Genomic DNA, 16,049 nt, shown 5'->3' with positions numbered 1-16,049 from the left:
ATCCAATGCTCCTACTCTCCAGACCCCCTCTTCACAGCTTTCTACCCTGCTCAAAACTAAACCCACAGCCTCCATTATAGACAAGTATTTACAAGTAAAAAAAAAGATATCGTCAGGCAGAAATCTAAAATAGAAGAAGCATGAGAACGAGATTTTCAACTCTCGTGGCCAGTAACTTTATGGAATAATATATGGATTAAATTGCGCAAATCCTCCAGATAAGCTAACATAATACAAACTTTGTTTTTTGCGTATAATTGACTTTTATTTACTCCGAGTGCTTTGAGCAACAGATTTGCGACTACTTCAGATGTTTGCTGGTCATGCTCCTCCCCAAATGCTGACTTATTGCATATGTTATTTTTGTGCCCACTTGTAGACAGTTTTTGAAAACAAGTCTGGTCCCAAATTAATCTAATTTTTGATACTAAATTTTCATTTTCCATCACCCATGTTTTCTTAGGGAGTCTTTCACCCCGCTGGAAGAATGTTACAGTTAATGTTAAAATTATCGATTTGTTATTAGCGGCTGCCTTTCAGCAAATCACTGTTAATTGGAAGGATTTCACAAAAATTTCTTATAAGGCATGGTGGTATGCTGTTTGCCATAACCATAGGTTAGACACTTTCTTTGTATATCCTATACAGATGGCAGCGAAGCGTTTGGACCTGTGGTCCCCTGTTACACTTTATCTTGATGTATGTGCCAAACGATGTTCCCAGCTAAAACCATCCCAGCAGGAAGTTCTGAAACCCCCTTGAACCCCTTATGCGTTCCCAGATTATTTATAACTTTAATTCTTCTATGATTTAATTTTTATGTATTAACTGTTTATTTCTTATCCATAAGTCCGATTTTGTTTTGTGTAGTGCAACCTACTGTACTGTATTGACATGAATTTATGGTTATGTCTTTTGTATTGACACCTTTACTACTATTAATAAAATTTTTCTTTCTGAACTAAAAAAAACAAAAAGTCTTTCCTGCCACGTCAATGGTCCTCCTTTTTGTTTTATAGTGCACAACGCTACTGCAAGAAGCACTGCAAGTGGCAACACACGGCATCAACCAGCTGAGGACAGAGAGATGGCGCACTGGTCGGCCTGCAGCAGAAACACCCCTGAAGAGACCAGCTTTTATCTGGCTGAGGACAGGAGCACAAATACAGCGGCAGCACTATATGACATTGGCTGGAACATCTACACCGGCCCTTCTGAGTCCTTAGCACAGAACCCCCTGCAGCACACGGCAGTCATGGATCAGCAGCAGATCGCAGGTCAGTGAGCCAGGACTGCTTTCTGCAAACGGGGAAAGTCTTTCAGCAATTACATTGTACCAGCAACTAACAGCAGGTGCTGGTGTGTGTGTCCCGAAGTCTGTGTGTTCAAATGTAGTGTCTTGTGTCACAGAAACCCTGGTGGCTCCTATCCATAGAGAAAGGGCACTTGACTTCATCCCACCCATTTACCATAAGGTCTTCTTGTGTTTATTTTAGTTGTAGACATTATTCACAATACAAATAACTTTGCTGCTAGAAAGCAATGATTAATAAAAGATACAAGCAAATATGGACACCATGTGCATAGCTTAATATATGCCATCCATTGAACTGCATGTCAGACTAAGGGCCTTGTTATGACTTTGGCGGTGTGGCAGCGGGCCGCCACGCCAGCGCTCCCTGCCACACCGCCAAAGCCATAATGCGACCACCTGCCGGTTGCTGACAGGAATTCAGTCAGGCAGTCCTGTCGCGGCTGGCCCACGATGGTTCAGTGCTAAGGCTCATACGTGAGCCATAGCAAGGCACCACAATGGAAACGCCATTGCACGTTCCTGCCAAGCATGGATTTGACACCATGTGCCCCCCGTGTGCATCACCTGGCACAGAAGCACCAGGTGGTCAAATAGGGCCCCCTCTGTTTCCTCACTGCCACACTTTTCCTGGCGAACTAACTGTGGTGGTGAGAAAATCCCTAATATGCTTGCCGGTGTCGTGGCGGCACTGCCAGCATATTAGGGGCACAAAAAGGTAGTCACAGTGGAAATATTTTTGAAGGAATAAAAGGCACACATTTGTTAGCGATTCGTACAGATTTGGGACAACACCTATTGTGTGCATGTATGATATTAATTTAATCGATTATGCAAAGATTCAGTCAAAAGGAAGATCAGCAATTCAAATAAACCAAATACATCACAATGTCAACATATTTAAATACATATCGGTGTAAGAAACGTGATAAGTGCAAGATATTTGGGATAAGTGCAGGACGTTGTGAGGGAGGAAGGTTGTGTATAATAGGAACATCCACAGTTTGTTTAAGAGCCTAACCTGCCACTTGAATGGCAACAAAACTTAAATATAACAACACAAAAATTAGAAAGCAGTTGTACAATCACTGACAATCTCCTGTGTTGATTGAAGACAGAAACAAGTCGACGTTTCGACCCCTATTAGAACCAGCAAATTGGTTTGCTTGGAGTCGGGGTCTTCATCAGGACCAAGGGAAGGGAATGGGCTTACACCTAAGGACAAGGATCAAAAAATGTAATGTAGTAAGGTGTGTCTGAAATAAACAATTTGTTTAGGAAAGCGAAAATAATTAAAAATTACCAGCCTCAGCAGGATAAATCAGGCTGGAAAAATGGAGGGAGGGCCAAGGAGTGCTCCTGGAGAAAAGAAAAGGGGAAGAGACGAGGAATACTACGGAAATAGGAATTAAAATCACAGTACGTAACCATGGAACCAAGGTGAAAAAATACTCACCAAAGGGTGTAGTATTCAGACACTCGGTAAGTGAGTCTGAAGACGGCTGAATAAATCAGCGTGAACAGAGATCCATTAATGACCAAAGCTGAAAATCATTATACACCAGTATTCCTCAACAACACGCTTTGGAGGTGATTTTGAAATATTTGGACACAAGAACACAACCGATGCAAGCTCCAACCATCCCCCTGAATCGATAAAATGGCTGGTAATTGAAGCCATCACACTGGGCGTTAGGGGTGGTGACCTTGGTTCAATCCTTAACATAAATAATATAATAGGGGTCGAAACGTCGACTTGTTTCTGTCTTCGATCAACACAGGAGATTGTCAGTGATTGTACAACTGCTTTCTAATTTTTGTGTTGTTATATTTAAGTTTTGTTGCCATTCAAGTGGCAGGTTAGGCTCTTAAACAAACTGTGGATGTTCCTATTATACACAACCTTCCTCCCTCACAACGTCCTGCACTTATCCCAAATATCTTGCACTTATCACGTTTCTTACACCGATATGTATTTAAATATGTTGACATTGTGATGTATTTGGTTTATTTGAATTGCTGATCTTCCTTTTGACTGAATCTTTGCATAATCGATTAAATTAATATCATACATGCACACAATAGGTGTTGTCCCAAATCTGTACGAATCGCTAACAAATGTGTGCCTTTTATTCCTTTAAAAATGTTTCCACTGTGACTACCTTTTTGTGTACCTACATATACCCGAGTCCAGTGGTCTACCGGGTTACCCCATTGATACATAACTCAGCATATTAGGGGCCTCAGACCACTGCAAGACCGCCAAGGATCACAGCAGTGCTAAATTTGTAAAATATGAATTCCAGGTGCTCAAATGTTTGTCAGAGGCCACACCCACTTTCCAGGGCTCCACCCTCTGGCTCTATCCACTTACTCTATTAGCTCTACCCACGTCCTAAACTGGCACTTCTGAAAGCAAGATGTAATACCCAATATGAATTTCAGCAAGGGAGCCTTCCTCAAGTAAGGTTCTTTTGATAGTAGTTTGCCTCACCCCAATAAAATGTTGAAAAATATTAAATCAAAAGTGCATTTTAGGCACAATTTTGGAATAAATTAGTTAAAACGACTGATGCATTGCAAAAGGACATATGAAATATTCCAGTGCTCTATGTGCCGATTTGGGGAAAGGACAATACTGGGGTATCCGCAAAGGTGCGTTGTGTTGTCATTTTTAGCGGAGTCTAATTGTGTGTCATGAGTTCAAAGATACAACTTTTATATATCTTTTGGTACACAATAAACCCCAATGTACTGAACACACTCTAAACGGATAAAATGAATAAAAATCCCTCTTTCAAAGCGGTGCTGTTGCAGCTCATGCACTAATATAGAGAAATTCAAAGTTAAATGTCTGCACTTTACTCAAAGACAATCACTTAAAACAGGATTCTCATGACGAAGGTGTTCCCTGACAAAGGACTATGAGCCTAGTTTTATGTGAGTGCACGCTTTACAGCTTATACATTTAACTAGGAATATCTCTAAGTTAGCGCATGACCTACAGAGAGCCCAGCTCAAATTATGAGAAGCAATCAGCGCTCAGGGTTCATTAGCTGTGAATCCATTTGAGCATTAACACGGGCAAATTCTGAGTTAACTGTATTTGCTTTGGACAGTGCAATAGCGGCATGAAGAGAGACTCACTGACCAACCACATCAGGTGCACCCTGGGAAGCCAAGAGCTCTGGGGTGAACCCAGAAGTGTAAGGCGGGCTATGCAGAGCACGGGGCACCTTTCAGACCACCCCTATCCAGGCCCAGCTCTGTGAACCAAGGGTGGGGGGCTGGTTTTGTTACTGGAACGCCGGTTTTGTTACTGGAGGGCCGGTTTTACAGTGCTGCACTGTCAGCCCACAATAACAAAATCGGCAGACCAGCAACACAACACAGCATTCACTTTCGTTTCCAGCCTCCATGTGTTTTTAAAGCAGTAACTGCAGAGTTCTTTGTATATCAAGCAACAATAAACTTGTCAAGATATCTCTGGAGACACATCTTCCTGCTGGAGTGAGCTGGAGTTTTGTCTATTGTAGCTTTAAATCATCTATAAGGTGGCGCAGAGGGTTAATATGCCTGCTGAAAAGAATGTGCACCACGCAGATCACATAAATGTATTTTATGCACATAGCTCTGTGGGTTACTGCTTTTGTCACAAAAGATCCTTTTGATACTGTGCAGTTCATATGATACAATAGCACAGTGAGCTATGAACTGCATACAATCTACATGGTACAGGTTGGAAAGTTAGGTTTTCTCCAGTCTTTCATTATCCTAATTTTGCTAAAAAGGGTTTGTTTGGGTAGAAGTAAATTCTTATTAGTAAATGTAAATGTAACCCTAACTATTGTGTTACATTTTGAATGCAGAGTTTGTGCTTCTCCAGCCCAAGCATTCTTAAAAAATGCCTACACCTCGTAGTGCTCTTGGGCTTATGTAACATTTTCTATACACTGACTTACAAATATGTTATTCATTGTCTCTATGTCTGTTTGATGTAAAGTGCTCTGACACCATAATCTGATATGAGAAGCGCTATAAAACAAATGAAATACATGAGAGGGGGGCTATGAAAAGATGAGGGGCACTGTTGGAGGGTGATGGTGAAGGAACCATTAAAGGGCGCTAATAAAGATTGTAGTAACCATGTGCCCTGTAAACCTTTCGTTTACTATGCTTTAAAAGCTAACAGGGCCGGCTTTAGGGCGGTGCCTCCGGTGCCACCGCACCGGGTGCTGGCTTCCTGGGGGCGCCCTGTTTGAAAGTTTATTATGCTTTTGAAGCACCTGCTGCAGCGTTTCTTTCCCCCGGCAATCACCAGGCATCACATTAGTGTCAAGATAACTCGTGTGATTAATTATCTTCCTGGAGAGAGATCAGCATTTTGTATAGTTGAGGTTTTGACTTCGGTGAAGTTAGTGCAGAGGGTTAATATGCCTGCTGCAAAGAACATGTACCCTGTAGATTACAGAGTGCATATGATGTAAACAGATCAGCAGGTTACTGCTTTCAAAAGAGACATCCTTTTGTTACTTGCAATTTATAACTTAAAGTCCTAATATAGAAAAGCGAGCTATTAACTTTCATCCTAGAACTGCATACACACTGCAAAGTATACATTATTAAAACATTGATTAATGTTGCAAAAAGGGTTAATTTGGCTAGAAATCGATTCTTATTATTAAAGAAAACTCCCAAATATGCTGTTTCTTTTTCGACTCTGAGTTTGTACTCCTCCACACCAAGCACTCTTCCTATACTGCCTACCAGTATGGATAACATGTGACCCCTACACTTTTAGTCCTTTGGCTTATGTAACATTTCCTATACACCGATTTACACACGTATGATTGATTTTCTCTGTGTAATGTGTGTGTGATGCAAAGTGCTCGGACACACTACACTGGTATGAGTGGCGCTATATCACTAATTCAATGCATCTGAGAGAGTGTGGTTATGGAGACTTGGTCACTGTTAAAGGGTGCTAGTGAGAGAATCCGTGGCGGAGGTGGTCATTGGGGGGGGCGCCAACAAACATTGTCGCACAGGGCGCCACCAGCACTAAAGCCGGAACACAATTAAATGTATTTTGAAAAATGTGTTGTAGAATGCACCATTTTTGCCATTTTTCCCCAAATTTTCTTGGGGGGAGAACCCCCCCAAATCCTACTCGTGTTTGGGCTTGCTCACTACGCAACCTATTGAGGCTGGTCTGACAAAATGTACCAGGGCTGCTTTGGGTTCCCAGTCAGGCCCTGCTATGAATCTCACTGAGAGATGGAAGTTGCGGTGGTCCCGCACCACATTCTGCAGAGGGGCCCTATTACTTTGCGTCAGTCCAGTCGTTAAACCGCAGCCTCACTGTGACTCCCCCAAACCGCAACCTCACTGTGACTCCCCCAAACCGCAGCCTCACTGTGACTCCCCCAAACCGCAGCCTCACTGTGACTCCCCCATGGAGTTTGCACTTCGGAGCTGGCTGCACACTCGCTCACACTGGAATGAGGACGTGGATGCCTTCAATCTCCTCCCTCCAGCTCTGCCATTTTAGGTGAATTCCAGAGCCAGAAATGTTGCTGCAGTCTCTCTGTGCCCAAAAACAAAGGCTGACGCCCATCTGGTCCCTGCCAGGCATGACTCCAGTGCCAGGCACTGCGCCAGGAAACTGGTCTCACCGCGAGCAGCAATAGCAGAAACTGACTAACCACATTTTCACATTGACCCCGCGGCGAGGCCTGAAATATTTCTTCATCAGGCAAGTTTCCGCCTGCCGTCTTCTTACTCAATAGCACGGTGTTAACAAAACAGCATGTCCGTGCTTCCATATCATAGCTAAATTATTACTTATTGATAAATATAACCTGCAAAACAAGTACAGTTTTGTTTCTAACAAAACATATGTTTTTTTTTCTTTTTTATATCACCGGGGACCTTTTTGTATCAATGTGTGTCAAAATCCTGCATCGCTCCACTGTCTGACTACGTGCCCTGGAGGGGCAAGTGCCTGCCGTACTTTAAACTTCAGTGCCAATGCACGGTAGGGCCAAAACCGTGGATGGAAGTCAGTGGCGTAATGAAAGTTGAAGGGGCCCCCCTGCAAGGTACACAGAGGAGCCCGCTCCGGATTTAATCTGGAGCTCTCCGGCGTGAGTACAGTGCTGAAGGGGCCCCCTGCAGCTTGCGGGGGCCTGTATTACGCCCCTGATGAGAGTGGGAGTAGTGAGTGATCCTTCAGCACACAAGGCCTTAATCAGAGAGCAAAGAAACAAAATCGTATTTGAGTGGGCTGCTTTTTCCCCACTGGGGACAACATCAGATCAGGGCCGGACTGGGAACCAAAACCGGTCCTGGCAAAGTGCTCTGCGCGCCCCCCTGGGGGTTGGGGGTGCCGCCGAGCTCTTTGTCAGGGCCTTGCTGCAAACATGGTCCTGTAACAAAAACGCCCCAAGGGGCCCAAAACCGGCCCCCACCCATGCGGCGCACCGGGGGATTGCCCAGCGCCCGCTACGGCCAGTCCGGCCCTGCATCAGATCTCTCAACACCTTCCTATTCCAGAACAGGTCACTGCTTCCGAGATGCAAAGAGGAGTTTAACGGACATGTACCTAACTCAGCCCCAATCTGGCATCCTGTAACAGTAACGTTCATGTCGACCACCACGCTAAAAAAAAGCAACATTGGTTACTTACTGGGTTATGTAACGTTAAGGTTAGTGCCTTTATTATTAAGCGGCCTGCTGCTGCACGACACACTGCTTCAAATAATAGTGCAGGACTGTCTGTGCATCGTACGTGTGACCTCATGATGATAAGGCGGGCGGTGGCATGCAATTTTAAAAAGATTATACACACTGCCTTGGCTGCCATAGCCCCACAGAACCAAATCGAGCCCAATCAGTGCCCTGGCCACCGGCAGTAATAACTGAAGGCACAGATTTATTATCGGCTCAGCTCTTCACGGGGACTCGGAGACAGAGTGTGAATGTGAACACTTATTTTATTGTGTGACACATGTTACGCTGTCGTCAAGGCGAGTCTGCAGTGCATTATGGTCTCTAGACCCGGCCCTGATAGATAAGTGCCAGTGCTAAGCACCGGAAACCACTGGCACAAATTAAGCACTGGCATCACAGATCCTTGGCGGCAGCAGTGGTCCCATGGCAGTCGAACCACTCAATTTGTTATACGGCGGTCAGACCACCGCCGCAACGCCTCCGTGGGATTGGCAATCCATCGGACAACCACAATCAAAATAAGGCCCTTAGCGATACATGCAAAGGGGATCAAACAAGAGAACTAAGGGTGTCACCCTTCTATTGAATGGTTTAGACCAGTGTTTCCCAAACTGTGGTCCGGGGACCCACAGGGGTCCCTGACACTTTCCCAGGGGGTCCGCAGGCAGCAGTTTAAAAAGCACTGCACTTGTATAATTAGCAGTTTTCCAGCAACAATAAAAGTGTCAAGATAACACCAGTGATTAATGTACCTGCTGGGGAGAGATGAGTTTTGTCCTGTGGCAGCTTTGAGTTATCTAATGTAGCACAGAGGGTTAATATGCCTATTGCAAAGAATGTGTACCATGCATTTTAAATACAGTATTTTATGTGCATAGGTGAGTGGGTTACTGCTTTTGTCACAAAGATTATTTTGTTACTATGCAGTACATAAGTGACACTCTAGCACATTGACCTATAAACTGTCATCAAAGAGGTGCTTGCAAACTGCATGGTACAAGTTAGTAATTTATGTTTTTTCCCTGTCTTTCATTATCCCGATGCTGCTAAAAAGGTTTACCAGGGTGGAAATACATTGTTATTGTTAAAGTCAATGCTAACCACTGTCTTATGTTCTGAATCCCAAGTTGTTTGTGCTTTTCCAGACCAAGCACTCTTTAAAAATGCCTACCAGTATAAATGACATGTGAATCCTCACCTTGTAGTCCCCTTTGCCTTATGTAACATTTTCTATACACTGAGTTACACTTATGATTAATTGTCTCTATATGTGTGTGATGTAAAGTGATAAACGTGTTGTAGACTGCACCATAGTTTCCTAAATTTCTTTGGGGGTAGAGCCTCCCAAAGCCCCCTTTGTAGTGGTCAGGCACACCAATGCACTTGGTGTGCACCGTATGGGGACTGGTCTGAAAACATTTGCCAGGGCTGCTTTGGGTTTCCAGTCTGGCCCTGGCAGGAGTAGGAGCCTCGTACTGCGAAATAAAACCAACCATTTAAAAGTTAGTCACAAAGATGCAGCACCAACCTTCCCATTAAAATTTTAGTGTTTTGCAAATTCTTTCAATATAAAATACTAAGGGGGATATTTACAAAAGAAGTGGTGGAGCGTGTCGTTAGCCTCTGTGGCTTAACGACACGTGCCGCCACTTCAGAAACGCTGCGCTGCACCATATTTACAAGAATATAGTGCAGCCCTACATTTCGCCCTGTGCTGGTGCTATACTTAGCAGTGTAGCGCCAATGCAGCACCCTTGCAACACAGTACAAGGGTGTCTGCGTGAAGGAGAAGATTGTTTATGTAAAGGAAGGTCCCCCCTTCCTGCACGTAAACAATCTTGAAATGGGGTTTTGTCACTTGTATGTGTGCTGCTTAATACAGCACACATGGAAGTTACAAAATGCCATTTTTTTAAATGATTTTTTATGTGCAGGAAGGGTCACCTTCCTGAACATAAATAATGCAAGGCGTTTTGCTTTTTCCATGTGTGCTGCACAAGGCAGCACACATGGAAAAAGCAAACATGAGGAGAAATAAAGCATTCCTCCTCGTTTTGCCAAGTTAAGATCTGGTTTTCCCTGGTGTTCATTGCGTCGCTGCCTTCTATTTACGCTGCCCCTGTGAATAGGGGGCAGCATCAAAATCAATGGGTTTTGCGGTGGAACGTCCACTGCAAAACCCACCCCTTTCATGCTAAGCATTGCGTGAAAGGGGGCCTTATTTACAAGGCAGCGTTAAGCCATGTTAAGTGGCTTACCGCTGCCTTGTAAATAAGCGAAGCCCCTATCGACACGCGAACGTTGCAAAAAGTGATGTTTCCATGGTGGTAGGGGTTTGTAAATATGCTCCTAAAATCCTTAGTAAAATTTTTTCGAATTACTGTTTCAACGTTTGAAATTTAAATCATGCAAATTGCTTGGGGGTCCCCGACTTCCATTGGTGACTCAGTGGGGTCCTCAGGAGTCAAAAGTTTGGGAACCACTGGTTTAGACAGCACCATTGAGTGTTATCCTATAACTGCCATCTTCACATCTTTGATAACACTGTACTGTTTCCACCTGCGCTATTTATCCTTCAATTAATAATAGCACAAAAGACAAAATATTACATTGGACATGGCTGATGTCTTTCGTGTTAGGATTAGGTGGACATAGGTGCAAAGATTCCCACTGGCCGCATTTAGGAAAATGTCTCCAGATTCTATGGGCTTGCTGCATTTTATGGTGGTCCTAAAAATATGCAAACTACATACTTTCAGTAAATTCATCTTAATGATCATAATGGCATATCAACAATACAATAACCTAATAATTAACCTCTATCCTTCCCATAATTTCATGGTTGAAACTTAAAACCTATTTTTTGCACTTCCCAGCCGGTCCATTGTTAGAAAATCACATCAAATGGCGTAATATTTAATGGCATCATAATTAAAGTTATAAAAATGTGCTATATGCTGCAAAGACATAACAGACTTTTATATTTAAAGTGAACCTGTTTTTGAGCTAAATACTTAGGGGCTGCATTTGGCTTTGGCCGATGGAGGGTACTCCGTCAAGATGGTGTTGGACACTGACCCGCCAACCCAAGGGTCTTCCGCCCAACAGATCTTTAGTCGTCCGCGAGCCCCGCGGACTGCTCTTAATATTGACAGGAACCTCCATCACTGTGGTTTCTGTCAGTGTCTTAAAGGTTTGACGGACAGTTCTGTCAAAGAGGGCAGCCGTTCATTAAACTTTTTCAAAGTTTTTCATTTTCCCCAAAAAAATCCCCCAAATCGGGAGTTTGCTTTAGAAAAATATAAATCTAATGGCTCCCGTACCCTGGACATTTTCTCATGTGGCGTGGTGCTCATGTCTTTTTTTTTACTGCCCCCCGCTAGTTTTACCTGGCGATGAAGGGCTGCAAAAAAAAAACATCCGATCTCCGGTCTAAATTGGGCCTTCGAGGAGTCTGTTGACGCAGGCTGAGTAGCCTCCGTCGTCGCCTCTAACTCGCGTGAGCGGACCTTGACTTTAGTGGAAAGGGAACCTAACCGCCAAAATCGAAATCAGTCTCTTAGTTTTCTGCATTAGTTCTTAAGGTTCACAGAAGAAAATTCTTTGTTTCGGCATCTAATTCTCAGCCTGAAGATTTAAAATGATATAGTGGAAAAAACATCTACATACACTAACATTCTCCCAGATTTCAAATCCCAAGTGCAGAGGAAATGCAGGGGAGGAGCAGGGAATTGACATACAATGTAATCATATCAATGCTAAGGAATAGATATTACCCTGTGAAGGACCATGTATTCAGCAGAAGTGTATTCCTGGTTGGCAGCACAACCCAGAAATATGGATCGTGTCGCGACTGCCCGGGCGTCTGCTCCTGACATGGCTATGGAAGCAGGGTGAATAGAGCCTCTTTTTAATGGCTAGCTAGATATTGCCTGTTTGGTAACATATTGTGTCAGTAGTACGAGTGTCTTCCTCATTGACTCAAGGAAACAATTTCAGGTATCAAGTGTCCATCAGAGAATGCATACAATTATTTTGCAAAAAAGTAGATTAGTACTAGAGACAGCCAAAGCATCGAACTACAAAAATGTAGACTTGCATTTAGTTTCTAAATACAGCCAAACTCACTTAAAACATTTTCAGACAATAGGGGAATTTACTTTCCTAATTTCATTTTTGACATATTTGGGCCAATTGGATGACAATGTAGTTAGATGAAGGTATAAATTGTTGAAAGATAATTCAGCAACATATGTTGGTGGTATGTATTTTGTTATAAATGTTGTTTCAAAATTTGTTTTTACAATCTACTGCATATATGTTAGTGATTGCCACTGAAGAGGTATTTGCCTGCTAGAGTAAACAAAAAGGTAGATGTCAGTCAATGAGTGCACATGACATATGGATTTCACTTTATATCTGACGTCTCGGAGCAGTAGCCAACTGAGACTAATCGATACAGCTTTGTTCATTGGTTGAGTGTGATGCACCACTTGGATTGCACATTTATTTCACAATTCTAAGATGGTAGTAGTGGAGTTAAATGTGTGTGTATCATATAGCAATAGTTTAATATGTTCCATTATGTTGGGCCTCAAGAAGAATTCCAGTCCTGGCTCATCGCGCTTTAACAGTTCCTTAATGTTCAGATGAAAAGTCATTAGATGTTAACACCATTCAGTTGCTTATTAGGAGTCCTAGCTCGCCCCAATGCTTGTTGCTACTTTTACATTTAATAGAATCAACAGATTTCACGTCCTCCACCCAATTGACAGGTACCATGTTTTCACAGCATCAGCCGTACAGTGTCCTTCCCGAAAGAGAGCAAGATCACATGACAGTTACGGAGAGAATGAGGACCAGGAGTGGAATGATCCCTTAGATAACGAAACTTGCAGAGGTGCAGGAGTCGCAGACGGGAGGCAGGATATGGGGATGGCTGCAGTGGGGGCTGGCCCCATCCAGCACGCTCAAGGTATCCTAGATGCAGCTCATTTCTTGAACCCAGGTGAGTGAAATTGTTGGATAACTGAGTTATTGTAACAAGTGGAAGCGAAAAGAGTTAAAGGTATCAGGTAGCAGCCGCGTGGTCTTAGTATTTTGGAGTCAACCATACAAGTGATGTACAGCCAACTAAATGCAAACATCCTTCTTTTTTTTCTTGATCTCACGGCTGCTTTTGACACGGTGGTTCTCTCTGTTCTTATTCATACCCTCTCTGAAATAAAAAAAAAATCTTAATTAGATTTGTTCTTATCTCACTGATGACTCCCCAGTCTCATGGAAAGAGGTTAATTACTCTTCTTACCCATTTCTCTACGATGTTCCCAAATGTTTGGTGCTTAATCCCCTATTGTTTTGTGTACATGAATCCCTCAGTGTTATTTATTTACCTTTTAGACTTAATTCACACTTTTATGCAGACAATTCGAAGATCTATTTTTCATTTTCCTCTTTCACTGACTCTCTTCTTGTTGGATCACCGCTTGTCTTTCAGCCATTAAAAACTGGATGTCATTGCATTTCGTAAAACGTATCCGAAGATATCCAAGATCCTCTTATTTCTTGCCTCATCAGCTATAATGACTCTATCTCTAATTCACTTGTCTTTGATTCCTTTTCTGATTGCTTACTCAACTACAAACATTGGAATTTTCTTAAATTTAGCATTGGCCTATTCTGAACAACATTCACCAGTTGTCATGAACTATTACTTTCAGCTTTAGAATATCTGAAAAATCTAATCTCTTGTACTTTTTCCACACTTAAACATTTTCTTTGATGTTTTGTTTCTCATGTTACCTACTGCTCTTCGCTATACATTGGTGTGCCAACTGCATTTCAAAACTGCTTCCTCATATTCTCTTTTCTCTTGACTTTCATACTCCTATTCCTCCCTAGTAGGCTCAGCTATGGTAGCCATTACGTATATCTCAGCTTAGATTCAGTTATCCTTGTATAGGTTTGAAATGTTTACATCCACCAGGACAATGACCCTTAAGATTCACCACAGCTGTCACCTTGCATATGGGCGTCACGTCCCAAGCACTAGGGTGGACTGCCCGTTCAGTGCGGCGGCCAGACTCTCACAATCAGCTCCTGAGATCCACTCAGCAGGATCCCCATGAAACCTATTTTTTGTTTTATATAGTGCAAACTAGATCCAAAGGTATTAGAGCGGTTTACATGATCACCAGTTGTGTTACAGACGGACACATTCATTTTTTTAGACACAGGGAGATTAAGTGATTTGCCCAGAATCACAGGATGTTGAGCGTCCCTGCCGAGACACAAACCCGGTTTCCCAGCTGGGAGGTCGACTGCTGTAGCCATAAGGCCACATCATCTCCCCAAGCTTTCCCCTTGCTCCCTCTAGACAATCTCCTTGTCCTCACAGTGTCCTTTGATCTCAGGTCAGCTAGAAGCTCAAGGCTCCAGGTTAGTGTTCTAGATTCCCCTAAGTGATGTCCCCTCACCTAGCATGGTAGACTGACAAACCCTCAATCCCCAGTCAATTTCACAACTGACAAAACTTGTGCTGAGTTTCCCCACATGGATGTACAACTTCAGTATGAGAATTTGGGAGTCACAAACTCCCCTTTTAATAATTCATTTCCAGACTCAAATGTGACTGGTATTTCTGTCTTTGTAGTTAGTATTCTGGGGGTTGCCCACTTTGAAATGTCCACTACTCTGTTGTGCTGTTTTCCCAGAGAGCCATCTATTACAGCAGGAGTGTCTCCATACACAGGCCACAAGAGTGACTAAAGGATCAACCTGGATGTCAACATCAGTGATATGTGTATCTAAAATTAACAAAGGCCACCGGCCAAACTCTTTATGACTCTTTTATTAGTCCTATCTCCTTCCTGAGATGTGTCCAGGCCACTTGCACCAGTGACCTCTTTTAAAATCAAAGAGCACTGCTAAAGAGTACTGAAGAGCCTGGCTCTCCTACCTGCAGTGTGTGTGTGTGTGTGTGTGTGTGTGTGTGTGTGTCTGTGTGCAAGCCACACATATGTTGGGGACTCCTCTAGCTCCACATGTTCTTCCAGCAGGCCCTTGGGCTCACAAAAGGGAAACCACAGGCTCTCAAGCAGTGTACCACTTCAGGCACCTATGCATCTTTAGTGATGCACACAAGCACATGTGTATCCCTCCATGTGCTATACACCTTGCAGGCACACGCAGATACCAGCACATGCCTCTGGTGCTGTCTCCATATGCCATAGATCTCACAGACTCACACATACTTACTAGTGCGGTGCACTCACACATGCACACAGGGCCCCCATGTATGGAAGCACTCATAAGCTCATGCCTATACCAGCATGGGGCACACATACATTCACACATTATCCTCACGTGCTGTAGCACTCAGGCTCCCACACATATTAGCGATGTTCACCGATGCATGCATTTTCCTCATGTACTGTATCACTCATAGGCTCACGCAGATACCAACGTGGTGCACTCAAAAATGCATGCACTTTCCCCATGTACTGTAGCACTCATAGGCTCACACATATACTGGTATGGTGCACTCGAACATGCACACGCTGTCACCCATTTACTTTAGCTCGTGTAGGCTCACTCTTATACCAGCACCATGCAGTCACACATGCACATGCTGTCCCCACATTTTTCCGGATGAAGGCCAAGGATGAGCTCAGCCTACAGTAGAAAACCATCTTTGAGTGAGCCATTTGGCCCTACTCCCATGACACGCGTCAGAAGGCCTCGCCATAATACTTGATCACTCTCTATGAAAACGGTATGCTGACACCATCGCAGTCATGCCACTCAGCTCCCTGTGATGACGGTTGCCCTCCACTACTATGGGGGTAGCGGGTGGTGCGCCGCTTTCAGTCCATCCTGACCACAATCCATGAGACAGGCCTAAGTCATAGTGCACATGCTTGATCTCTGTTTGCTTATGACAAGAAATCATTACCAAAGATCCAAATATCACTGCAGTTGGGGGACTTAGGGCAGGGTCTCATGT

At 43.5% G+C, this 16,049-nt stretch overlaps 1 protein-coding gene across 3 annotated transcripts in view; it reads left to right on the top strand.

Moving 5' to 3' along the window:
- The window catches only part of LOC146860859 (interferon regulatory factor 3-like), a 147,383-nt gene that overhangs the window by 76,872 nt on the left and 54,462 nt on the right, over positions 1 to 16,049 (top strand). For all 3 annotated transcript variants that reach the window (XM_085644836.1, XM_085644837.1, XM_085644835.1), the window contains 2 exons: positions 1,020 to 1,277; positions 12,837 to 13,052. In XM_085644836.1, the coding sequence (XP_085500962.1) occupies positions 1,020 to 1,277; positions 12,837 to 13,052 (474 nt within the window). The remainder of the gene's footprint in view (positions 1 to 1,019; positions 1,278 to 12,836; positions 13,053 to 16,049) is intronic.

This window comes from Triturus cristatus, chromosome 3_1 (assembly GCF_964204655.1).
Source record: "Triturus cristatus chromosome 3_1, aTriCri1.1, whole genome shotgun sequence".
Classification (NCBI taxonomy): Eukaryota; Metazoa; Chordata; class Amphibia; order Caudata; family Salamandridae; genus Triturus; species Triturus cristatus.
Note: the sequence above shows the minus strand (reverse complement) of the source record. Positions and strands in the feature narration are given on the sequence as shown.